General features: G+C 29.4%; 3 protein-coding genes, 1 long non-coding RNA gene and 2 other non-coding genes across 6 annotated transcripts; 1 reads left to right on the top strand and 5 right to left on the bottom strand.

The window, feature by feature from the left end:
* Positions 1 to 6,518: 6,518 nt before the first annotated feature.
* LOC117133403 lies at positions 6,519 to 15,980 on the bottom strand. The gene is made up of 2 exons (XR_004457181.1): positions 9,027 to 15,980; positions 6,519 to 8,540 (listed from the first exon to the last, which is right to left on the bottom strand). It is a non-coding gene; the product is annotated as an uncharacterized LOC117133403 (long non-coding RNA).
* Positions 6,907 to 6,998, bottom strand: LOC117133824. The gene has a single exon (XR_004457868.1). It is a non-coding gene; the product is annotated as a small nucleolar RNA snoR128 (small nucleolar RNA).
* Positions 7,098 to 7,190, bottom strand: LOC117133823. The gene has a single exon (XR_004457867.1). It is a non-coding gene; the product is annotated as a small nucleolar RNA snoR128 (small nucleolar RNA).
* LOC103864358 (cyclin-D2-1) lies at positions 15,977 to 17,927 on the top strand. The gene is made up of 6 exons (XM_009142113.3): positions 15,977 to 16,282; positions 16,547 to 16,633; positions 16,718 to 16,816; positions 16,888 to 17,083; positions 17,182 to 17,309; positions 17,398 to 17,927. Exons 1-6 carry the CDS (start codon positions 15,977 to 15,979, stop codon positions 17,647 to 17,649), a joined length of 1,068 nt encoding a protein of 355 aa, XP_009140361.1. The 3' UTR covers positions 17,650 to 17,927.
* Positions 17,928 to 18,302: 375 nt separating this feature from the next.
* On the bottom strand, positions 18,303 to 26,156 carry LOC103864357 (putative nuclease HARBI1). The gene is made up of 2 exons (XM_033289485.1): positions 22,877 to 26,156; positions 18,303 to 21,252 (listed from the first exon to the last, which is right to left on the bottom strand). The coding sequence occupies exon 2, from the start codon at positions 20,850 to 20,852 to the stop codon at positions 19,560 to 19,562; it is 1,293 nt and encodes a 430-aa protein (XP_033145376.1). The 5' UTR covers positions 20,853 to 21,252; positions 22,877 to 26,156; the 3' UTR covers positions 18,303 to 19,559.
* Positions 21,502 to 22,398, bottom strand: LOC103864435 (glutathione S-transferase T3-like). The gene has a single exon (XM_009142186.3). The coding sequence runs from the start codon at positions 22,396 to 22,398 to the stop codon at positions 21,502 to 21,504; it is 897 nt and encodes a 298-aa protein (XP_009140434.1).
* Positions 26,157 to 27,082: the final 926 nt, after the last annotated feature.

Genomic DNA, 27,082 nt, shown 5'->3' with positions numbered 1-27,082 from the left:
TACTTAGATTTTATTTTAATAATTAGTGCTATTTTGCCAATTTATCTTCTTGTTTGGGTCAGTATATTGGGCATTATAAGAGTCTATGAATGTATCTGCATGTGCTCTTGATGGGCTTTAATACAATTTAAAGTTGACGAGGAAAAGTCATAATTGTTTTTTCTGGTACTATCCAAGATATTTTCCCCATCAACAATGTGCATTATTTAAATTCGTAACACTCTCAAAAAAGCCATTTTATTAAACCCGACCACCGACATAAACTAGAGAACTAGATTTTTCACCCGCACATCCGTGCGGAAAGATTTTATTTTATAAATATATAACAGATACCATCGCAAAACTTTCAAAGATATAGTTTACATTTTAGTGTTATATATTGTGTAAATCTATAATGTTATTAGTTATGTTTCTTATTCGATATTATTAATGTACAATGATTTGTTTTATACATTTTACTTTATTATTAATTGTTATTATATATTAATATATTTTCAAGTTTGGTAAAATAAATTCATAGTATGAAATAAACAAATTGAGAATCTCTTTCATTTTTTTCTAATTTTTACATACTGAATACAACACATTTTACAATTTTATTTAGTTATTATAGAACTGATATTTTCTTAGCATAATTTATATTTCTATGTTATTTATTTTAGTATATTGTGGAATTTTATAACTAAATAGATTATAATAATACTTTATTATTAATTATGAAATCAATCGCTGCATTAATTTAAAAATATTTTAAAATTTTATTAAGATTTTGTTAGATTTATTCCAACATATTTTGTTATAAGTAAAAATAAAATTTAAATTTACAGTTAAAATTTATTTATTAATATCTATATAATTTATAAGATTTTTTAGAAATGTTATATATTTAATATATTAACTTAAATAATCAAATAGATTTAATTGATGAAATAGATCTAGTATGAATTTTTATGGTATTTCTTTTAATAAAAAGATATAGAATATAATTATAAAATTTGAAAAATAGCATACACTTTTATTTTATTTTGTTTTATAGTAAAATTTTATTTAAATTAATATATAATAGTATATATTATTAATTACGAAATTAATCAATGGTATTAATTTAAATAAAATATTTTAAATTTTAAAATGATTTTGTTAGATTTTTTCAACAACATTTTGTTATAACTAAAGATAAAATTTTAATTTACGGTTAAAATTATTTATTATTAATATTTTTATATATTTAATAAATTAATGTAAATAATTAAATAAATGTACTTAATAAAATAGACCTAATAAAATTAGGGTGTTTTTCAAAACCAACCCATATTTTCAAGTCAAATCCAAAACCAACCCCTTTTTTTTTGTTCATACTATTCATCAATAAAATTTTCATACTATCCTTATGTTTTTGAATTATTCACAAAATTGCCATTTTTACTTATTTTTTTATTAATTTCGAAATTAACAAAAAACCAAATACACCCTAACCATTTCTTCTTATTTACAAAAATGCCATCTTCATCAATTTTTCCAACCACCATGAACCACCATTTTTGAGCTCTAAAGCTCTAGAATTCAATTTTCAACCACTTTTTTTCTCATTCTAACCCAAAAAACTTCATTTCCTCTCATTTCCTCTACATTTCCATCTAAAAAACTCTCATAACTATCATTTTCATAATCACAAACTTCATATTTTCGAGTTTCTTCATTAGTGAATCGTTAAAGATGTTTTTTTTTGCTCATATTTGGAGTTTGGACGGTTGAAAAGGTTGGAAACGAGCTTTATACATGAAAAAGGTAACTATTTACATGGTTTTCGTTCTTTTTTCAGATCTGTGTCGCGACGGTAGACTGTTTTGTATGTCCACGCCTCCGTGGAGACTTACGATGCAGTCTATTTGTCAACGCACGGGTTAGTTTTGCAATTGACCAGACAATTTTTTTTTCTAACGCAGACTTCCCCACTAGTCTCCGTCTTTACCTTTGACAACAAAAATAAAACTTTTGGTAGACTTACTAAGACGTCTACCTAAAAGAGGTTAGTTTTTCATTTGACCGAACTTTTGACTTTTCAAAATAGACTTCAACGGAACTCTACAGAATGTAGACTGCCACCGAAGTCTATAAAAGGTCAGTTTTGCATTTGACCAAAAGTTTGACTTCGTGAAATATGTTAGTTTTGTGTTTGACCAAAAAGTTTAAAAAGCAATCAAAAAATTTATTAAATTGTAGACTTCATATGCAGTCTTCTTATCTTAAAAAAAAAATGTAGACTGCGTATAAAATCTACTTTTTTATTTTGGTCAAATGCAAAACCAACCCGTCGGATTTGAGAGTAGACTTCACAAGAAGTCTACACACCCGTAGACGTTCATTTCAATCTACTGATTTGAAGTCAAACTTGGTCAATTGCAAAACTAACCTCTTTCAAAAAAATTCAAACATGTAGACTGCATATGAAGTCTAGTTCTGAAAGTCAAATCTTGGATGAATTTTGGTCAATTACAAAAAGTAACCTTTTTAAATTGTAGACCGAAAAGAAAGTCTACATGTACAAAATCACAACTTTTATTCAACTATAGAAAGCAACCCGTAAAATGGTCAATTGCAAAAACCAACCCAAAGAGTAGACATATTTGAAAGTCTACGTCTGTAAACTGAAAAGAACGTCTACATCTTCAGAGACTAAATATTAAGTTTGCATAGAAAAATCTATAAAAATGTGAATTTGTGTATTATTCATTAAATGTTTTCTAGATTTTTTGTTTGACAGTGTGTGTTAGTTAATCCTAATGGGTTTGAGTGATTTTGAAAAGAATTTTTTTTATAATTATGAAGGTATAATTCATTTGATTTGACAATGTTGTTTGCTAATAATTGTAGACGTATTTGTAAGTCTTCGTTTATAGTTTTGCTAGTAAGGCTGAGCTTGTTTCAAAGCTGAAGTCGGTGACTGTGGAATATAAATTTACATTCTCAGCATATAAGACAACGAAAACTCTGTATGTGGCTAAGTGTCGTGTTCAAGGATGTGGTTGGAAACTTAGAGCGAGTGTGAAGCATGGGCAAAGACATTTTAGATGACAAAATATTCGAAAAGGATGAAGAATCGGAAAGGTTGAAGAATGTTCATTATGCATGATGGCTGTACACATGGTAAACTTCTTGAAATGACACAAGAAAATTATGATCTGGACAACAAAATTGAGAAGATGGTGCTAACCTATTTCTTACCAAACATCATTTAAAACAAATGACTCCGAATAGGAAAATACTCCTCTTATGCCTGTCACGAATAATCGACAAGTACGGAACTTGATCGAGTTATCTAAGACACACTTTGTACGCCTTTGTGTATCAAGCCTGCGCTAAATACACTAAAAATTTTTGGATTGACTATATGTTAGATAATAAGTGTAGACGTTTTTGTAAATCTACAAATGTAGACTGCAGTTGAAGTCTACGTCGTAAATTCTATTAAAAGTGTATTTGTGTATTATTCATCATATTTTTTCATGATTTAATTATTTTACAGTGTATGTTAGTAAAATTTTAATGGTCTTGGATGAATTTCACAATTTAATGTGTTATAATTATACACTTGATACTTATTGCAAATTGTTTTGATTAGTGTTATTCTTGAAAAATTTTGGGAAAATTTTGTATAGATTTTCTTCTTCTCACATGTGTGTTAGTTATTATTTTAGCTTATGGTGGTTTTACTTGTTTGGTTGGTTAGATCTTGTGAAAAAAATTGATATCTAACAAAAAATTAATAATATCATACAAGTGAAAACAACTAAAAATGAATACAATGTTTATAGATTATGCATTAAAAAATTATTTAAAAATTAATATTTTATTATGAAAGTTATTACAGAGCAATATATTAAAAAGTATTCTTGAGTATGTTTGATTTTTCATAATCTTGATGCTTCAAATAAAGTCTTGGAAAAAGTACCTGCAAAATAAGATAGAGTTATGAGAAAAATATAAGATAAAAAATAAAATCATATTTTAGTAGACTTTTTATTAAGTCTACGTAAAGTTATTGTTTAGTAGACTTTAGTTGAAGTCTACACTAATGGAAAATTTTCATATCTAAAAGTGTGCATTTAGAAAATTTGAAAATACTTTGTTCTCGAAAATATTTCAAAAATGGTTTTTTGTCATCCTTGTAACAAAGCAAAAAGATAATGTATGAATCTATAAATTTAGTTCATTATAAACACAAAATATCTTATAATGAATATATGGAAAGCTTACATTTTTGGGAAGATGATTTGAAAACATTGGAAGAGAATATCTGCAAAATAAAATAAAATTATGAAAAATAAGATAAAAACTAAAATCATATTTGAGTAAACTTCTAATGAAATATGCTTAAAAGTCAAGGGTAGTAGACTTCATTTGAAGTCTACCAGCCGTAAGTTTTAAGTAGATTTCAAATGAAGGCTACTCTATCAAAAAAAAATAGATCTGAAAAATAAATACATTAAAAATATGAAATAAGTTTAAATCTAAATTTTTTTAAAAAATATGATTTAATAGACAAAATAGTTATAAATTAAAGACATATTAATATGAATTTTAATATGTAACTTTATTTGAATATAAATACTAGAACACTTTTAAATCTATAGATGTAAACCTTACATTTCTAGGAGGAGAAGAGAACAACTATGGAAGAAAATACCTGCAAAATAAGATAAAATTATTAAAAAACATAGAAAAAAAAATTAAAGTCATATTTTTGTAGACTTCCAATGAAGTCTGCTTAAACTTTGTGGTTTAGTAAACTTCATATGAAGTCTGCAAGCTTTAATAAACTTCTTTAGAAGTCTACACTGTCTGATAATTTTCAGATCTGAAAAAATTTATATATTTTGAAATGTGAAAATAATTTTAAATCTGAAAATACTTTACATAATAGAATTTATAAGGTAAACTAGTAGCAAATTAATGTAGAGAGCTTGATCTATAAATTTATTTGAATATAAACATGTAAATACATATTTAAAATCTATTAATCTAAAACTTACATTTTTAGAGGAGATGATGAAATCCATGAGTGATAATACCTACCAAAAAAAGATAATATTGTGAGAAATAAACATAAAAATACACATTTAAAATCTATAGATCTAAAACTTACATTTTTTAAAGGAGAAGATGAAAACCATGAATCATAATATCTAAAATGACAAGATAATATTGTGAGAAAGACTTGAAAAAATTTTAGAGAGAAAGAAGATAATGAGAGAGATTTAGAAACAATTGAGAGAATTTTAGAGAGAAGAGAGAAAGTTTTAGAGAGAAGGGAGAGAGTTTTAAAAACTTGTGCAGCCACTTTAGAGAGAGATTGTATAAATTTTGTTTATATAGGGAGACAAAAATGTAACTAGGTTAAAATTTACGATACTGTAGACTTCGTTTGAAGTCTACTAAAATTAAAATTTTGGAGTAGATCTTACCTTAACATAGTAGACCTTTTTGGAAGTCTACTATAATAATTAAATTATTGTTGTTTATTCTTTATTATTTTAATAATTTAATATATGATTTATTAAATTTATTTTTTTATTTTTTAATAGTTATAGTATATGATTTCACTTTTTTATTCGTAAGGAACTTAACTTAGTTTAAATATAATGATTTTTTGTAAAACAAATTGAAAAATATAGACTGAAAAAGACGTCTTCAGATAAATAGACTTTATTGTAGGCCTACGAAACCCTAAACCACAAATCTCAAACCCTAAATGTTTTGTTTGATAATCAAAAAGTCTCATTTATACAAAATATAAACTACTAAACATTAATATGCAGATTTAAGTTAATAAAACAAAAAAAAAACAAAATTTAAAATCTAACCCTTTGAAATCAACTACTAAAAGACATAACATGTTAGAACCTTTTGTTTGTAAACTATGAACATAGTCTAACACATGATAACCAAATTAGTATATATTCTTCAAAATTGTTCGATTATATGAAATTTTAATTTATTTACTTCATATTATCCATTATATTGATAATTAGTTAAAAATATCACAATAATTATTTTTATGCATTTTTAAAATTAAATTATTAGATCAAATTAGAGTGTAGACTACAAAACAAGTATATAAAGTAGACTTCGTAGGAAGTCTATATATATGTAGACTTCTTTTATTACGTGTAGACTTCCAAAGGATAGAAACGTAAAATACATTTCTGTTTTTTGTTTGATCATAAGGGTTTAATAGTACTTTCACTACTCCTTTAGGTTGGTTTTGCATTTGACTGAAAGTGGGGTATACTTTTACATTTGACTTGAATATTTGGGTTGGTTTTAGCAAATGTCCCATAAAATTAGTATAACTTTTTTATGGTAGATAAAAATGATACTTCTCTTTTAATAGAGAAGATTAAAACCAACTCCACATTTGGACAGGATTGTTGTCTTGGGACCAGGGACTCAAAGAGTCCAGTAATTCTTCGCTAACAATTTAATCACCCATATGTTGTTGTTTCGCTAACAATCTCTAAAAGTCGATTGAATGTTTTATACGTTGTTCAAACGAAAAACATATGGGAGTTCAAAACAAGGGCCAGTTTTGGGGACAAGACAGATTTTAAATCATTGTTTTGTTTTAACAGTTACTGCTTATAGTATTTTCGGTTTCTACCCAAGATTAAATTTTTTTGCCACATTAAATGTTATCTAAATTAACATCCAAGATCATGTTCGTCCATGGCTAGTTCAGGTTGGATAAAGAGAAGCTCAGGTTGATGCAGTGAGATGAGTAGTTAATGGGCAATTAAAAGAGCTGTGTGCTTGCACTAGTGTGGATCATAACGTGCAAACACCAAGTTGGAAAACTTATGAAGTAAAAATCGTATAACAAAGATATAAAACATGGAGGAAATTTAGTTGCTCAGTTAACCGCTCAGATCGACATTATTGTCGACTGACTCATTAAGCACAAAAAATGCTTTCAATCATATATTTTCTCATCATAGCAACAAATCTTTACATGAAATTAACACAGGGGGCAAAAACAATCAAAAGAAAAAAAAAAGGATCAAATTCGATAGAGACTTAGACAAAAAAAAAAAGATGAGTTGCTCAGCTAACCGCTCAGGTTCGACATTTTTGTCGACCGTTCATTAAGCGTTTCCACTTTCAATTTATTCATAAAAATCTCATCATCGCAACCATAACTCGAAAATAAAAAACCTTTCACATGAACCTGATCAACTAGACATAGAAAACTGAATTCGAAAAAAAATGCAATATTACCTTTATTCTACGAAAATTCGAATGCAAAACTAAAGGTTTTGAAAAAGAAAACGAGCCAATTGCATAACGCAAGATGAGATTAGGGTTTCTCCGTTCTCGCCGGAACTCCACGAGAGACTCCTCTCGATAAGATGAGATGTTTTATAGCGAGGAAGACTCTAGGGTTTTAATTATGGGCTTTGAGCTACTTACTAATTAGGCTTCTTAAAAGGCCCGATATTGTTTTTGGGCTGTGATTGGATTGAATCTTATTGGATCAATCATGTCCAAAGCAGTGAGACACGTAATCTTTGGCTGGCTTTATAACTATTTAGTCATGAAATGGTTAGAGATGGCAAACGGGTTTATCCGTCATGTCCCGTCTCGTACCGCAGTGAATTTATCTTCAAACGGATCACGACGGATCAGTGCTACTGCGGGCTGCGGTCTCCGAAATGAGTAACGAAATCTTGTACCACAGTATTAGTAGACCTTCGCGGGTCGGCCTGCAGGACATGTGATATTATATTTTTGTCCGCACGAGTAAACATATTACAAACATGATCAGTACAGTTTGATGTGTATTCTAGTTTATTGATGTAACGAAAGAACAATGACCAGTAACGAAAGAATATGAAGAATAGAAGACACATCGAAGAAAGTAACAAGACTAACTCTTTTAGCTGAACGACATCATTGTTATAGAATTAAATAGCTTAGTCGACAAGGCTCTAACCATATAGCTTAGTCTCATTATTTATTTGAGTTCATAATCAATACTTATAACTCATAAATTCATAACCAATGCTTTAGTTTGATGAATCCAAAAAATAAATAAAAACACCAAATCAAAGCTCTTAGTCAATCCCAAAGTAAATAAAAAGAGAACACTAAATCAAAACACTGTCGGAGCTTGAATCGTCATCGTCGGAGCTTGAATCGTCATCACCTGAGCTCAAATCATCATCGTCAAAGTTCTAATCGTAATCGCCAGAACTCTAATCATCATCTCTAGAACTCCTTTCATTTTTCTCGGAGGAAGTCACCCGAATCACTTTCTTCTCACTCTTTCTCTTTCATTTTTTTAAGTAAAATAAGAAATGAAAAAAAGCGCGGATCCTTGTAATTCCGCATGGTCCGCTTCGGCCCATCTCGAAAAAACTCAATACCGCACCAACCCGTCCCGCGAGGTCCGCTAATTTACGGACTTAGAAAACCCCGGCCTAATACCATCACTCAGCAGTTCTTTACGGGCCAGATCTGCGGTCCAAGTCCATGATTGCCATCTCTAGAAATAATATAGAGGGATTTAACGCATAATGAAAACTTATTACATCATATTAACACAATATATTCAACTGATTTTTTCTTTTGTATGATAGCTAATCAATATGATAACAGTAACAATATCCACAAAAATGATTATGCTCCGAATTGTGGTCTGATTAATCAAAATTATGTTGATTGGTAAAATGTTATATGAAATGTAAAATCAAGATTTATAGTATTCTTTGACCGGTGGCTATAATGAAAATGTAAATAGAATGGGAGTAAGAGGCATTTTGGGTAGTTTAGTTAAAAGCCAGCTAAGATATTTAAATTGTCAAATAATCATCATTGCTAAATAAAACTTATATGCTTTGGATCACAAAAATCCAAAGTTCTAACAACTTTCAAACCAGTTTTAGTTACCCAAAAATTAATGTGCCGTAAAAAAATAATTTCATTTGAAAAAATTGGACTCCTGGGGTTTTATACTTTTGTATATAAACCTTACATAAACATTTTTCCTCACGGATTGCACTTGAAATAAGGGGGGGTTCTTAGCCAAATTGTAAAGCACTAAAGCCGTCCATTATGTAGTGAAAGGGGGACAAAGCAACATATAGATAGTTTTATAAAAAAAAAGCAACATAGATAGTTTAATAACAGTCTGATTCATTATGATGTAGTGGTCTCCGTTTTACACTTCTCTTCAACCTATGAATCCGTATTTTAAGATCTAGAACATATATTTTATAACTTATGCTTAAGTCCCTTTTCCTCTTGTACAAAACCATAACTTATGCTAAGTCGAAACTATAAAGTTTAGTTAGTTTTATCAATATTTTGGGGATTTTTTTTTTTTAAATGGAAGCTTTAAAAATAAGTAAAAACATATGAAAATCCAAAAAATATATTAATAAAGTAATTTTGATAAATCTCAAAGGTTTTACAAAGAAAATTAGAAAACAAAAAAATTAGAAAATATAAGAAACTGAATGTTGTGTATATACAAATGAGAAGATGGATCTCCAAAATAACAAAAGTCTAATAAAGAGTATGTTGTAAAGCAAGAATTTATATTTTTATGTATATATTTACTTAAATTTTATTTATAAATTTTAAATTAATTATTAAATAATAATTATTGTTTGGTTTAATAATTCAGTTATAGTTATAAATTATATGTAACTGGTAAGACACATAATGATTTGAGATTCTCATATCTTTTCTATTAAAAGAGAAGCACAATTTTAATCTACCATAAAAAGTCATATTAGGTCCATTTCATTAGTTACATCTATTTTATTAAATATATAACATTTATTAAAAAATATTAATAATTATAATAATATTAATACTAAATTAGTTTTAACTGTAAATTTAAATTTTAGTTATAACAAAATGTGTAGAGAAAATTCTAACAAAATCTTACCAATTTTTTTTTAAATTAATGCATTGATTAATTTCATAATTAGTAATATAATATTATTATAAATTAATTTTATATAAAAATTTATTAAGAAAAATTAAAGTGGGATACTATTTTGAAATTTAACTTAATAACAATAAAATTTACTAAAAAATATGATATATGCTCTATGTATAAAATATACTAAAATAATAGGGCTTACTTAAATTGAACAATGTGATTACTTATAAAATTCCACAGTATACTAAAATGATAGATGCAAAGTATATTTTTAAACACAACATGAAAATATAAATGATCCTATACAAATATCTTTTCTATAGTAAAACTAAATAAAATTTTGAAATGTAGTGTATGTAAACTCTAGAAATTTTAAAAAGAAAATTCTCTATTTAGTTATTTTATATTATTAATTTATTTTACCGAACTCAAAAATTATGCAATAACAATTGACAACAATGTAAAAATGTATAAAACAAATAATTTATATTTATAATGTCGAACAAAAAACCTAACCAAGAAGCATAGAGTTATACAATAAATAACATTAAAATGTAAATCGTATATTTAAAACATTTGCGATAATATCAAAGTTAGACATTTACAAAATGAAAAGTTACGCGCACAGGCGTGAGGATCAAAGTCTATTTTTAATTATAAAAAAATGAAAGAATAATTTTGGTGGAATTGTATTTAAAAAAATTGTTAAAAAAATGAGTTGGAACTAACAAAAAATTGAAAGATAACTCCTTAAGTACTAGTAGAATATTTTGTGCTTAACTAATGTAATTCGGATCCTTTTTTTTAGTGATGAAAAAGTCTTATTAATAGATTTTATCTCATCTGAAATAGGATACAAAGTTATGCTAGTGAATATCTATGTCGAATGTAGATTTCAGTCTAATGTGATATGAAACACTCGATTGCTTTTACCTGTTTTCTTGTCATGTTTACTAGTTGTTCAGCAAGTCTTTCCACAAGTTTATGCTAATGATGTTTGTAGTGGTTGTGTCATGTATAGAGCTGGAGATATTGACACATACCTTTTTTGCCTGCTGATCAATCATCTTTACATTACATATCACCATATTAAAGATAATTTATTAGAGCATATCCAATGCTTAAAAGACTGTTTGAAACTATTAGCAATATAAATAATAATATTTTTTTATATTTAAGACATAATTAAATTTTAGCATTTTGGAAAATTAGCCCATAATAAATGTACATTATTTTAAAAAAGGTTATGAGAATTTTCACAATTTTTCTTTCAAATAAGATTCTAATTTTTTCAAGTTTATTAAAAAATCATACTATATATTAATTGAGAAATAAAGTGATTTTTGTTTATGTGTCATTCTTATAAGAGCTCTCCAATTATTTGTTTTAATTTGATTGACTAATGATCTTTTATTTTATATATTTATTTAATTCAGTTCCAAAAAAGCTAAATCAAGAACCAACTTACATAAATAATCTAACAAATAATACTTACCAATAACAAATATGTATTTAAGGAAAATGTTTCATCAATCCTCGATTTTCCTCTACTCCAAGGGAGAGTTAGTGGGATTTAGATTTCTTTAGAGTTTGTTGATTTTAAAAGTTGAGAGATTTTTTAAATTTTGAAAGAGTTGTAATTTTTTTTGTAAATTGTGAAAATCTATGAAAATAAAGTAATGTAGTGATTATAAGAATTCAAGGGAAACATGTAATATTCTCAAATTCTTGTTTTGTGAGTTAAAATGTTAAGAATTCAACTCCCAATAACACTTACTTTAATAGATCTGTATAATCATTAAAATATAAACTTTTTGAATAACAAATGATTTTTTATAGAATTATTGAATCATCAAACCAATAACACTAGATTTTAATGAGAATGTGAGAATCTATGAACCAATAACAGTAGACTTGAAAATTCCAAGACTCATTATAAATCCAATTCCCACTCTAACCATATTAACCAATCAAATTATTTTGTTATTTCAGCAGTTATTATCATGTTCATATCATCTTTTAAAATTATATTATTTGTGTTATCGTATATATGTTATTTTTAGCAAATATTATTCGAAATGTAATGTAATGTTAATTGAATGACATTTGGAAATAAAACTACAAAACATATAATAAGACTGCAAACAAATTAAATTGGAGTGTACATTAAATATTTTAATAGTTGTTGACAAAAATCTAATAAAATATTACAAAAGTCATATTAATATTTTAAAATTAATAGAAATCAAAATAAACAAATGATACAAAACCTGTTTATTTAGAAAATATATAACAAATAAAATCCACATTAAATTTTGAAAAAATAAAAATATATTATAGCGTGTCAAACATAACAAATATTAGATATATTAAACTTTAAAAATAATTATATCCATGAATTCACGGACATCTACCTAGTTACTTATGACTTAGATACTTATTCAAAAACTTCAGGTAGTACTGAAATAAAAAAATTATTTATAAAATCAATGTAATTCGCAATTAATATTAATTTGAAAGTAAGTATGCATTATATTAGAATTCTAAAATGACCTTTATGTAATAAAAAAAAAGTTAAAGTGAACTCTTTGTTCAAAAGAGAAAATATATGTAATAACCAGTGGCGGAGGCAGCTTATTAGTTGATGGGATAATTGACCCACATGAAATTTAAAAAATATACTTTAAGTTTTACCATTTTTTTTATAAATGACCCCAATCAAATAACATTTTTGACCGCTATCACATTTTAGTTCAAATGCTGTCCACTCATATTTATGCAGTTTTCAATTAAAAAAATATTTTGACACCTATGATTAATTATCTTGCATCCGGCCACTGGTAAGAATGTTTTACTAATTTGAATAACCAATAAATTTTTATTTAAAATATTTGTATTTAGATTATTATACATTAGGTAATGATATATCAGTACATTTTGCAATCTTCTTAATCCGCGTACAATGTTTCAAAATATCATTTTTTTTGCAAAAAATAATACTAAATACATTAATAAATATGATTAATTAATACATTTTGAGTCCAGTTCAGTTCAGTAAATATCATAAATATGTGTTTATGTTAAAATCATAAATTTATACATACAGCTTATATAAAGTTTATACTAACATAGATAAATATATTTTTATCATTTGTTTTGTTTTGAATAAAATTCATATATAAAAAATTATTTAAATGATTTGATATTATTTCGTATTCAAAATATTTTGATATTATTTAATAAATCAATTCTATTAAAATAGAAGTCACAACTTCATTTCATGTGTGATATTTTAAGTTGGATCATTATTTTGAAAATTTATCAAATGTACATAGCTTCATTATAATATCTTTTAGTTATAATATCTTTTAATATCTTTATTTCTTATTGAAAACAAAACATAAATATTTATTTAAAAAATCTCTAACAAAATCTTTTAAAAATATTTTCAGTTGAATTTTAAAATTTATTTCCGAAAATTGATTAATTTAAATTTTAGTTATCATAAAATATAATCAGAAATTTAAATTTAGTTTAGTTTGATTTATAAAAGAAAATTAAAAATTATATAAAATATTTTAATGATAATAATAACAACTCAAAATTATAACTTTTCAAAAATATGTTTTACAAAGATTTTTAAAAGATTTTGTTAGAAAGCAATATCCATTTCTATTTAAATTTTAAAATAAAAATATCTTATTTATTAAACACATAAATCATGACTTATTATATGTGTGATTTTTTTTAATTTAAACTATCTCTTAGAGGTCACAGCTTTAGATGCTTGTATCATGTAACATTACAATTTATGTCAATAATTTTTAACATAATCTAGTATTCTTATTAATGGTTAAAATTTAATTTATACCCCTTTTGTAGATGAAACTTTTAAGCTCTTTAAATATCGTATATATAAAGCTTTAGTCAACTATTATTAGCATTTATATATTCCATTGAGTTAAAAAAACCATTTCATTTGAATATTTAAAAACTATACCAAATTAGTTTATTAATCACTATATATAAAGTATTACATCTCATACTGCAACCATAAATGGACGAACAATAGATATATGAAATGAATATATACATGAACGAATACATTAAACATGAACACACTTTTATCATATATATGCATACTAGCGTCATAGCATGAATAACCTATATATATCAAAAAAATTAATATTCCAACACTATTCTATATGAATAGAACACACATTTATCAAACTAGTTTAATATTACAGTATATAACATAATTCCAACAAATTTTAATTTTACTTCATATTTGATACTATTTTCAAACTTACCTACAAATTATTATAATTTTTCATAAATATCTTACATTTATTATAAAAAGAAAAAACTAACCCTCCCAAAATATTTATAAATATATATGAATTAGTTACATAATTTTATAAACTCAACTGAATTTACCACATAAATAATAAATCCTAAACTATAGGAATGAAACATTAAAAAATGTAAACAATCAATCCTTTAGTTGAGTTTTTTTTAAATGCTATCCAAGTTGGTGTATGTCAAGCAATTTCTCAAATAGGATTATACTACAAATTTATTTTGCAAGTACAAAATATTATAGTTTCTTTTCTTAAAAAAAGTTTTGTTGTTTTAATAGTATCCCAAAAAATTCATCTTTATTATATAGGTCGAGTTTAATTTAATTTCCATATAAATTCTAAATTTTAGAAATGAAACATAAAATTATGTAAAATAATATTGTTACATAATAATATTTACAAAATATTTTTTCTTTACAAAATACAAAAACTTATGTAAAATAGTATTGTTACATAATAATGTTATATAAATTATAATATTTTTAGTATAGAAAGAACAAAACCCACACGGATGTGCGAGTCAAGATCTAGTATATTATACATCATAATATTTCAGTATAAATAAATACTAAACATCAGGATTAAAAATATGTAGTTTATAATGACTAATAAAAATATGTAATGTTACTTGAAATAAAAGCTACTAAAAATAAAAGTTGAAAAAATATTTTTTAGAATATATATAATAACTACACTAGATTTTGATCCACGCTTTGAAAAAAAGTGATTTGTTATTTGTTATAATCATATAAAAGTATATTTTAAAAATGAAATGTGTATTTGATTATAAAAACTTTTATTGTTATAATGGATTCACGATTTGGATTCTCAATTTCAAAATGTAATTAAGTTTCTCCTTCATATTTTATTTATATTATAGTATGACATCTCTTTTTGTACGACATTTCTTATGGAATAGTTAAAATTTCAGTGGTTGTACATAAAGGTTTTTTTTAATGATTTTGTATATATTGTGAATTGGGATGTAGGTTTTGTTAGGGATTTTATGGATGAAATCCACATTAATGCTTATAATATATTTAGTTTCCAGTTGGTTACTAACTATCTGCTTCCAAATATTAATGTGACTGGTTATCAAAATCATGATATCTGATTGGTTGCAAATTTATTTGGCGAATTGATTTAAAAATTATTCTAAAAAGGCAAAGGCATACCATGTGGTAAATATTAACTAAGAGCAATATTTTACTCTGAGATTTTGCTTTAATAATATAGATAAATTATTTAAAATTATAAACCAGGAATTGAAGTTTTAACCATAATCCGTTAAAACTGGAATTACACATAACTCAAAATAAATTGCAGAGGTAAAAGTTGCACATATTGTGCATACAATATCTTAATGTTAATGAATAGTATTAAATACATTTCCAAAATGTCTCTGTAGTGTATATTCTGTGTATCACATTTCGACTCTACGCAGAGTGGACTCTCCCCCCTCTCTACCTTAAAACACACTCACCCACTTCCTCCTCTTCCTCTTCTCTCTTCCCATGAAAATCGCAGCTCTTGGAAACATAAACTCCTCACAAATCTCCCTTCTTGATCACTTTTGAGTTTTGTCCGAACGCTCTGAAACTTTTGAGACCACCAAATAAACGATAAAGAAAAGGATTGAAAACACACAGAACCAAAGATCAAACCCATGGCTGAGAATCTCACTTGTGGAGAAACCAGCGATTCATGGATCACTGACAACGACGATGAAACCACCATCCCTGGCGGCGGGTTTACGAACGATAATCACCAACTTTTTAGTAAAGACGATAACTTTAACGGCGACGGATCAATTCCGATGATGGGTTCTCCGTCGTCGCCGAGAGAGGAGAGAATCAGAGAGATGTTGGAGCGAGAGGTTGAGTTTTCGCCAGGAGATGAGTATCTCAAGAGGCTGCGTTCTGGGGATTGGGAGTTGCGTCTTAGAAACCAAGCTCTGGATTGGATTTTAAAGGTTTGATGATTTTTTTTTTATCCTTTTTTTTTGATCTTTTATGTCAAAAAAACATCAAATCTGGTTTTGTCTGATTTTGAGTTTCTTGTCTGATCAGTTGATAGATCAGTTTAAAAGAGGCTTTATGATGATTAGATGTATTGAATTGGAAAAAAACACACTTTTGAGATCTTCTCATTAGATTGAGATTTTGATCTGTTTGAGTAACTTTGAGTGTTTTGTCTTTTAATACTTATTATTGTTGTTGTTGTTGTCTGAAAACAGGCTTGTGCTCATTACAATTTCGGAACGCTGTGCATATGTCTTTCCATGAACTACTTGGATCGGTTCTTAGCATCCTATGACTTGCCAGTAAGTAATATTCATCTTCTTCACTCTTGGATTGGTTTTTCTAATTACTAATCGTGTGTGTATATGTGTATTGAAATTGCATAGAAGGACAAGACTTGGGCTGTTCAGTTGCTAGCTGTCTCTTGCTTATCATTAGCAGCCAAAATGGAAGAGTCAGATGTGCCTCAAACTGTTGAATTACAGGTGCAATACACATTAATAACTCAGACCTTGTAACAGTTTAGTGAGTCTTGAAAATGTTATTGAATGAGCAGGTGGGAGATCCCAAGTTTGTTTTTGAGGCCAAAACGATTAAAAGGATGGAACTTTTGGTACTCAACACTTTGAATTGGAGACTGCAAGCTCTAACTCCCTTCTCCTTCATTGATTATTTCATTTACAAGACCAACGGTCACGTGTCAGAGAATTTGATCTATAGATCGTCGCAGTTCATCTTGAACACCACTAAAGGTGCGTTCTTTGTTTGATCAGAAGCAAAGCTATAACAGTCTTTCCATGTTTGCAACTAACTTTGCTCTGTTTACTATTTGGAAAAAAATTGAATGCAGCAATTGAATTCTTGGACTTCAGGCCTTCTGAGGTAGCTGCAGCAGCTGCAATGTCTGCTTCCATTTCAGGAGAAATAAAGTGCATTGATGACGATAAGACGTTGTCTAATCTCACATATGTCAAACAGGTAAAACCCATTTGATGTATTGTTTCAAGTTCATACATTTCGTCAAGTGATGGAATCTGATCAATGGCCCATTGTCCTTGTTTGGCAGGAGAGGGTGATGGGATGCTTGAGTCTGATGAGGAGCCTCACAGGGGACCAATTGCCCGGAGCTGTTAAATTATCGCCGCAGCAACCGAGGTTAACGGCTAGGGTGGTGCCAGTGAGTCCAATTGGAGTGTTGGAAGCAACATGTTTGAGCTATAAGAGTGATGAGAGAACATTCGAGTCATGTACCAATTCCTCACAGAGTAGTCCAGACACCAACAACAACAATAGCAACAAGAGGAGGAGAAAACAATGAAAGAGGAATAAAGTTTATACAATTGATTTTCAACACCAAACCATAAGGGTCATGACATTTGAGGTTCTTTTCATTTTTGGTTTATTCCTTTTTTCACATAAATTACTTTTATTTCTCTCTTTAATTTCTCATCTTCAATCAGAAAATTGGATTGGAAATAAGAGTTTTGTGTGAGAGAGAGAGGAAAAATAAAGAGGGATCTGTAAGGTGGCAGTCAATAAGTCATTATTGAGGATGATGAGGTTCATGTTCTTGCTCCAAGGGATTTTTTTCTGCTACATTAGATCAAAAATATATGAAAATAAAAAAGATAAAGAGAATCAAGTTTTTGAGATTTTTGGACCGTAAATCTAGATATTCCAAATTTTAAAATTATATGTTTTGGTTTATTTTAATTATATAAACGAAAATGTTTAATCATATATAAATGAAAAAGTTATTTATCTTTTTTTCGTAGGAGTTATTGGTTGGTGTATTTTGATGGATTTGAAAATTCAAACTAAATCTAGTGTTATTGGTTCTATGATTTTAAAATATGTATTGAAATCATTTGTTATTCGTTTAATGATTCATAAATTCTAATTCAAATCAAGTGTTATTCGTTTAATGATTCATAAATTCTAATTCAAATCAAGTGTTATTCAATCATACGGATTTACTAATAGATTTGATTTCATAATGTATTTGAATGGATTTGAATGGATTTCTTTGTGAAAAATACAAATGCCCAAATCCGAAGGAAAACCTCCGGATTTGTAAATACTAATCTGAAAAAATTTGAAAATTTGTATATTTTACTTGGATTTATAAATACTATATGGATTTCTAAATCAATAAAAATATATAAACCAATAACACCTCCTTCATCTAAATTACTTTTATTAATGATTTTTTTTAATTTATCTTTATAATGTATAAAAGCTTTAAATAAAATTTCAGAATACTTTCAAACATAATTTGTTTGCAATAGGGATTTTTTGGTTTTATCACTTTATGTGATCAAATTGACTCGGTATTACTATTAACTTTTATTTTTCCTGGTTTGAGGAAAATATTTAATTGGTCTGGAGGAAAATTGCATGTTTTGGGGATTGGAGAAAGGAAAGCCATAATGGGCCCCGTAAAGAGGTGTTAGTGGGCCCACTAATTTTTGTATTGACTATGCGACCGGTCAACATCTCTTCTTGCTCTCTCCTTCCTCGTGTTCAGAAAAAACTAATATTCTGAGCACAAGAAGAAGCCTTGGGAATCTCCTCTGTTACTTTGTCATAGTATTTATTTTTGACATTATATATTCGTACATATTCTCTTGCAGCTTAATATTATTATTATATAATCAAAATAGTTTAACATGATAGCTACCCACATACGTACATCTTCCAAAGTACTCAAGTACACATAAACAAAATGTGTACTACTAAATTTTTCTTAATAAGCAACAAGTTTTTGATGATTGGATTATTCAACGGTTACATTACATGATCAGTTAGATGGTATAAATCTGATTCACCAATAATGACAAAAGACAAATATTTTCATTTTTGATTTAGTTAGTGTGATTTAGCTTCATTGCTTTGATCTTGCAAACTTGAGACGTAGTAAAATATTCCAGATAGGAAAAAGTGGGGTTTAAGACCACCTCCATCCATTAGGACCCCTAATGGGTACTTAAAATTAAATTAATATATAATGTAGTGATTTGAAAGGTTAAGTACCTCTATTAATCTAATTTATTTTTCCATCTTCCATTGGCAGGACCACATTGGGGTACTTAAGTTTTTTTTTTTTTTTTTTTAAGTTGAATGATATGAAAGAAATTGATACATAACATTTTTATTAAAAATGACATAAGAGCATATTAAACATACAAATATAAACAGTAGACGAGAAAAAACAGATTAGTTGAAATCTTAATTTGTTCCAAATTTTTGCCATATATGCTCAACCAAATCCGCTTTCAATCGTTGATGTATTGTTCGATCACGAACTTGATTCCGAATACTCATCATATTGCCGAGATTTGAAGGCATATCTGTAGAAAACGAGAGATCCACTTCTGAACTTCGGTTTGAATCCGATGTTTCGAAAATCGAAAGATCAAACTGGGTGTACCCATCTCGTTCGTCTTCGACGATCATATTATGTAGAATGATACAAGCTCTCATTATCTTTCCAATTTTTATTTTATCCCATAAAAGAGCTGGATTTTTGACTATAGCAAACCGAGCTTGCAAGACCCCAAAAGCTCGCTCGACATCTTTACGTACAGCTTCTTGATATGTAGCGAATAAAGATGCTTTTGGACCTTGCGGAAGTGGAATAGATTGGACAAACGTAGCCCATTTTGGATAAATACCATCTGTGAGATAGTAAGCCAAACGGTACTCGTGTCCGTTGACAGTGTAGTTAACTTTCGGAGCTCGACCTTGTAATATATCATCAAAAACTGGTGATCGTTCAAGAACATTGATATCGTTTAATGTACCTGGAGGGCCGAAAAACGCGTGCCATATCCAGAGGTCTTGTGAAGCTACAGCCTCAAGAACAATTGTTGGCTTTCCGGACCCCCGTGTATATTGTCCTTTCCATGCGGTCGGGCAATTCTTCCACTCCCAGTGCATACAATCAATGCTTCCTATCATCCCGGGAAATCCGCGTATCTCTCCAATATCGAGTAGTCGTTGAAGATCTTCTGGAGTGGGGGTTCTTAGATACTCAGCTCCAAATAAATCTATGATTCCTTGAACAAAATGTTCTAAGCATAAAAGCGCAGTAGTCTCACCAAGTCGGAGGTATTCGTCGACCGCATCAGCTGGGCAACCATATGCCATCATACGAATTGCTGCCGTTGCCTTTTGTAGCGGAGAGAGACCTAACCTTCCAGTAGCATCTCTTCTCTGTTGAAAGTATGGGATTTCAGCGGAGAGTCGATCAGTGATTCGCATGAACAACGACTTGTTCATTCTAAAACGGCGTCGAAACATGTGAGAAGGATATGTTGCATCTTCACTAAAATAGTCGTTCCATAACTGTAAGTGCCCTTGTTCTCGTTGTCTTTCAATGTAAGCTCGTTTCTTTTTTGATCTTGAAGCTTCTTGACGATTTTCAGCTCGAATGAGAAGATTATCGAATTGTTGATCGAAAATTTGATCGAACTTTTCATCCATAAAGTCGTCAAAATTATCAGAAGAAGAAGCATCCATTTAGAAAACGGGAGAGTAAATTTGAATTTATTAATGGCAAAGAAATTTTGAAATGGTAAGAAAACGGGAGACTTGGAAGTGAAATTAAAATGGTCAGAGAACGAGAGTTGTTGTTGTTGTCAAATGGGAGACTTGGATGAGACTTGGATAAGAGAAATGAGAACGAGAGTTTTTTTTTGAAAGAATGAGACAGTTGTTTCGAAAATGAGAATTGATATGTTTGACACTGGTTTTTACGACACACACTTATAGAAAACATACAGACTCACAAATTGTAGAAAACAATTTATTAAAAAATAGAGACAGCTAGTTGTCTTGGCTCCTTCTGTCACAAGAAGATGTCTTCGGTGTTGGCTCCTTCTGTCACAAGAAGTTGTTAAGTCTTGGCTTTATTCTCCACCTGCAATAGACACAAGCAAAACATGGTGAGTCCCAGATAACAAAGCCACGCAAAAACAACTAACAATCCGTTTCATAAAAATCCATTAACCATAAATCATACAGAGTTAAATCATACATAACAATCAGAACCATAACAGACACACACTTATAGAAAGCATACAGACTCGAAGATTAAGCTAAAAACAGAACACTTCTAGATAAAGACTTAAGACAGAACACCCAAACATACAGACTTGCAACTTAAGACTCATGCGAACAGCTCAGTAAGAAGCTTAATTTTAACTTGCATTTCTAGTTCACTTAATGGCTCAGACTTAGCAACTAGGCGCGCAAGCAATTTTTGTTTGTTAAGAGTTGACTTCAAAGCAAAATCTTTCTGCCTAATCTCCCAAAAGCTTTGAAACTCCATCTCTTCTGCTTCCAAATTCCCTTGCTTCCTCACTGGCTTCTTTCCTTTCGCCTTTGCTGCTTTGACACCTTCTGGCCGAGCCATGCCTTCTTCCTCTCCGTGGCTTACAGGCACTGAGGTTGATGACTGGTCATCTAACTTCCTTCTCTTTGTCTGAACTTTATCCTTGGTAGCAGACGAAGCAATCCATTTCTGATCATATCGTAGCTCTAACCAGGCATGCTCTAATGTGAACTTAGCCTTGTGATCATTGAAGAAAATCATGTGAGCCAACTTCAAAACGTCATCCTCGTTCTGTCCACTCGATCTCTGCTTCGTTGCCGCTTCAAAACACCCAACAAACATACAGACTCCCTTATTAATCTTACCCCATCTCGCTTTACAGTGGGTTGGCTCCCTCTTTTGCGCGCCATCCAGCTTTGGACTCGCAGCAAAGTAAGCAGCAATGCGTTTCCAAAACGCAAGTGCTTTCTGCTCATTGCCAATCACTGGGTCTTTCGAGGTGTTCAGCCAAGCACTTATCAGGACCCCATCTTCTCTTGGTGTCCATTTTAGTCTCTCTTTACGGTCAGACAAGATCTCTACATCGTCGTTGCCATCTTCTGGACCGAACATAGAGGCCTCCGACGCAGACTGATAAGGCTCACGAGGGACAGGCTGATAAGGGTTTTCAGTGGTTGGTTGTTGACTGTTTAACAGGTTTTGAAAGCTACAATGTTGAGTATAAGGATCCATAATAGCTTTGGAGAAGGAAAGTAGATGGAGTTTTTAAGTTGTTGAAGTTTTGATGTTGTAGTTTTTAAGCTACAATATGTGGTAGTTTTAAAGGGAAGTTTTTAAGTTGGTGAAGTTTTAATGTTGTTGTCGTTAATGTTTTTTAGTTGTTGAAGTTTTAAAGGGAAGATTTAATGTTGTTGTTAATGAAGTTTTGGACCATCAATATCTATATCTATGCCTTCCAAAAAAAAACAACCGCGCAAACAACTCACTTCAAACCATTTAATTCCCAACCATTTACTAACAACCTAGCTAAGCTAGCGACCATTTACTAACAACCATCAAAGCTAACAACCATTTAATTTTCGGGTTCCATTTACTAACAACCATCAAAGCTAACAACCATTTAATTTTCGGGTACCATTTACTAACAACCATCTAATTCTCGGGTTCCATTTACTAACAACCACCTACTTAGACAGAAAATTTAATTTACCTGTTCTCAACTGTGAATTGAAAGACAGAAGCTTTGATGGTTGTCTTCAGCTACCTTTCTTCCACGCACATCCTCAGCCCTCGCACAACCAACAAACCAAGTTTAATTAAAACATTGTTCTCTGTAATGAGATAAACGAAAACAAGAACAGAAAAGTAAAAAAACCTTAACAACAACAGAAAACAACAACATGTTCGTATGATCATGTGAACACAGAGCCTTAACCAATTTTAATAACACAAAATAACTCATAAGTCATAACTTAAGCATTTCGATTCCACAAACAATCAATCCCAACATCGCTACTTAATACAAAACAGAGGAATCAAAACTCTAGTACTAATCTAACAGATTGAATCAAAACTCTAGTACTAATCTAACAGATAAACCAAAATCCAGACAGCAGTAACATAAAAATCAAATCACACGGATGATTTCTTACTGATAAGGAGATCGAGACGAGATTCCCAGAGAGACGACGAGGATCGGGACAGAGACGAGTCTGGAGAGAGACGACGAGCTTTGATTCAGAGACGCCGAACTGCAACAGAGACGCAGAGATATTCAAGAGAGAGACGCCGAGATTTTCGAGACAGAGGACGCCGAGATTTCGAGAGAGAGACGACGAGGCTCGACGGAGAGAAGGCGAGGCTCGGGACAGAGACGACGAGGCTCGACGGAGAGAAGGCGAGGCTCGGGACAGAGACGACGAGGCTCGATGGACGAGGTTCGCATCAGAGTCGCCCAGAATCGAGAGAGAGAAGACGGAGAAGTCGTGAATGCATGTCTTTTGGTGAGTCGCGACGAAGGAGAGAGAGACCATTGAGAAGCGGTCCACTCAGAAAGCGCCACGATAGGGCTTCCTAACAAAACTAAAAAGCCCAATTTTAGGAGCGATACTAACTTAATTTGGCCTTTTTCATTTATTTTTTTTTCTGTTTTGTTTAGTGACTTGGGTTTAGTCACCCCGATGGAGATGCTCTAACAACTCTAGATAATATATTTGTTTAAGAAAAACATATTTAGGTAAACAATTTAAGTAGTTAGATCGAGATGGGTGTAAAACGAGATGAGCATCTTCTTGGGGGGTTAAAAGTATCTATATGCATGTTTGTGTGCAGAGTTAAATTGCTTCACTTACTTCCATTATGACAACTTTATAGCTATTGTACGACCGTATTAAAAAGATTAATTACTTGCTAGTTGCTCGTACTAGAGGCCGACCCTTACCATATGGGACTGTATATCTAGTTAATGAGCTTAATATACTAGTAACAAGTTTCGAGATTAGTAAAAAAACACTCAGCCTACTTCATTATTGTTCTTGTATGAGCATTAGCTATTAGCTAGCTACTCTCTTCCTAGATTTGCCAGAAAAAACTATTCCTAGACATTATGTATGTGTCAGTTCTTATGGTTCAGTAGTCAAGAAAAACAAATGTGATCAATCAACCTCTAACAACACCAAATACACGTTACATTATATACTCCATCAAACATCACCACTTATTTGTTGATACATTATAAGAGTCTTCATTTTAGTTACGAAAAGTTATTGAAAGTTGTAACTTCAGAACATCATTCAAAATAATTGGTTGGTTTAAATTAAACACCAAAAATGTGTACGAGATTCTCCTCTCAATGCAGGATTCTGTTGAAGAGAGTATTAAAAGTTACACTCTATAATTGGCGACAACATATTGGTATGATCAATATTTATGGGTAGTACTGAACATTAATTCTAGGTTTTCCTATACTTCTCAATGATATTTTTCTTCACATTTATAGTTTATTGTGTATATTCACATAAATGGAACTATTTTTGTTCATAACAACATTTTCTAAGTTAAACAAGTGTATAAAAATGATTTCTACTATTATCATTATTGTGCTCACCACCCGAGTGCAAATCTGTAGAAGGCATGTTGTTGATATTTGTATTAAATGTAAATGTAATCTGTAAAACAATTTTCTTTATAAGAGACAGTCCTGATATGATTGTCATTTGAAATATTTTTATATAAGTGCGTATGTGTATTGCAGCAGCAACTAACTGGTCATGTATTCATGTGCATGATGTCAGAGAGGTGTTTTTGATTGATAAGAAACAAAATAAATTAAAACTACACATCTTTCAATAATTTCCTAAATAAAATAAAGATCCAAAAATTTGGAACATCTTACTTGGCTCTCTTTGTATACTTGAATGTATGTAATATATGTAAATTCATAATAAAAAACAAATTCGAGAAGAATAATTTATATGATCCTTTTCCATGCAATAAAAGGAGAAGCATCAAAGCATCATATGAAGAGTGAAAGAGGACTAAAGTCTTTTTTTTTTTGTCAACAAGAGGACTATAAGTCTATTGAGTATATTTCCCGCCCCTCAAAAAAGGTCTTCTAAATATTTATCTTCAAACTACAGTTGTAGAAAGAAGTCTTTAAATTAAAAAAGTCTTTAAATTACATCACGTATCAAAATTAATACCAATTTCGAGATCTGCAAATGCCAATAATGTGCTTTCAAATTGATCGCCTTCGGTCAGTATATATCAATAATTTGCGGTTTCCTTTTGATAAGGATAAAATGGAAAAGACCTATATTTTTAGAATAACCTTTACTCAATTTTAATTGCTTTAAATAATAATTTTTTTAAAATATTTAGATTTTTTCTTACTAGTTATGAAATTATGTCAAATTATATTGAAGAGTTGTGATATCGGATTTCAGCGCAGTATGGCTGAGAATAAAGAGTTATTCTTGGGTCCACCCCCTAGGGTGAACCTCTAGGTCCACCAACCAATAAGATTTTATTATTTCAAATTCGATATCTTTTAGAAAATGAAACAAAATATTGTCAAGATATATTATGTTTTTAAAATAAAAAGGTTAAAAAAATTAGAAAAAATAATAGTTAGAGAAAAACAAATTAAAAAAAAATAATATTTTTATCGTCTTCAGCAAAACACTAAACCCTAAATCCTAATCTCTAAACCCTAAATCATAAACCCTATAAACCCTTCGGTAAACTCCAAACCCTTGGATAATTCATACTCTAAATCAAAAACACTAAATCTTAAAACCCTAAACCCTTGAGTGTTTAGTGTTTTTGATTTGAAGTTTAGGATTTATCTAAAGGTTTAAGGTTTACCCAAGGGTTTAGGATTTAGGGTTTAGGGATTAGGGATTAGGATTTAGAGTTCAGTATTTTGTTGAGAATGTTAAAAATATTTTTTTTAGTTACTACTTTTTAAATTTATTTATTTTAACCTTTTTATTTTAAAAATATAATATAACTTATAACTTGAGAAAATATTTTGTTTCCTTTTTTAAAAGATTTCGAATATAAAATAAAACAATCCTATTGGTTGGTGAACCTAGAGGTTCACCATAGGGATAGGGAGTGAACCCAAGAATAAGTCAAGAATAAATCAAACTAATCCAGTTATATACTTGCTTTTAATTTCACCTATTTGATATACTTATTATAGACTAGTGAGTACATTTTTTTCTTTTTGGTTAATTCCACAAGGGAATCGAATCTAGTTTGATATCGTGATTTCAGGCATAACTTTTAACTTTAGTGTTCGGAATAATTATTCATTTCGGTAATATCTATAAACTGTATTTTAATATTTATAAAATCTCTAATGTAATGTATATATAAGCTATAATGTAATGTAAGTTGCTGCATGCGGCATGCCTGGTCAATTTTCTTAATTACAAACTTAACTAACTATTTTAGATTGGAATTTGTTTAATATTGTCGACAAACAAATAAGACACTGCACTTTGTCTAACCATTATGTACTAATAAATTTTCATCAGCTTATATTATGCAAATGGAATCCATGATATAAACTGATTAGGATTAGTTTAAAAAAAAATACAGGATATAAAACAACACATTAAAGACATAAGTTTTTTCTATGACATGTTTTTAACAATATATAGGAACTTACACTAGATTGAATAAGATCTCTAACTAATATCCGCAAGAGAGATTTTGGTTCTCGTGAACATTAACTTCTTATAATTTTATTCCTACGAAACCTCTTCATCAACTTTTGATCACCACATTTGCAGATTTAATAATCCGAAATTGGTGATTTATTTATGCTATTCCTTAAAGGGAAAAGAAAAAAAAAAGTAAAATGGGGGATAAAGGTTTAAAAGAAAAAACAAGGGTCAAAATGTAGAAA

This window comes from Brassica rapa, chromosome A04 (genome assembly GCF_000309985.2).
Source record: "Brassica rapa cultivar Chiifu-401-42 chromosome A04, CAAS_Brap_v3.01, whole genome shotgun sequence".
NCBI lineage: Eukaryota > Viridiplantae > Streptophyta > Magnoliopsida > Brassicales > Brassicaceae > Brassica > Brassica rapa.
The sequence above is the reverse complement of the archived record's forward strand: the minus strand, read 5'-3'. Positions and strand labels throughout refer to the sequence as shown.

Excerpts from the sequence above, each read along its gene's own strand:
- LOC103864358 (XM_009142113.3), top strand. The coding sequence starts at position 15,977 with ATGGCTGAGAATCTCACTTGTGGAGAAACCAGCGATTCATGGATCACT. Across the intron at positions 17,084-17,181 it reads CATCTTGAACACCACTAAAG|CAATTGAATTCTTGGACTTC; the intron begins GTGCGTTCTTTG and ends AATTGAATGCAG. Across the intron at positions 17,310-17,397 it reads ATCTCACATATGTCAAACAG|GAGAGGGTGATGGGATGCTT; the intron begins GTAAAACCCATT and ends CTTGTTTGGCAG.
- LOC103864357 (XM_033289485.1), bottom strand. The coding sequence starts at position 20,852 with ATGGATGCTTCTTCTTCTGATAATTTTGACGACTTTATGGATGAAAAG.
- LOC103864435 (XM_009142186.3), bottom strand. The coding sequence starts at position 22,398 with ATGGATCCTTATACTCAACATTGTAGCTTTCAAAACCTGTTAAACAGT.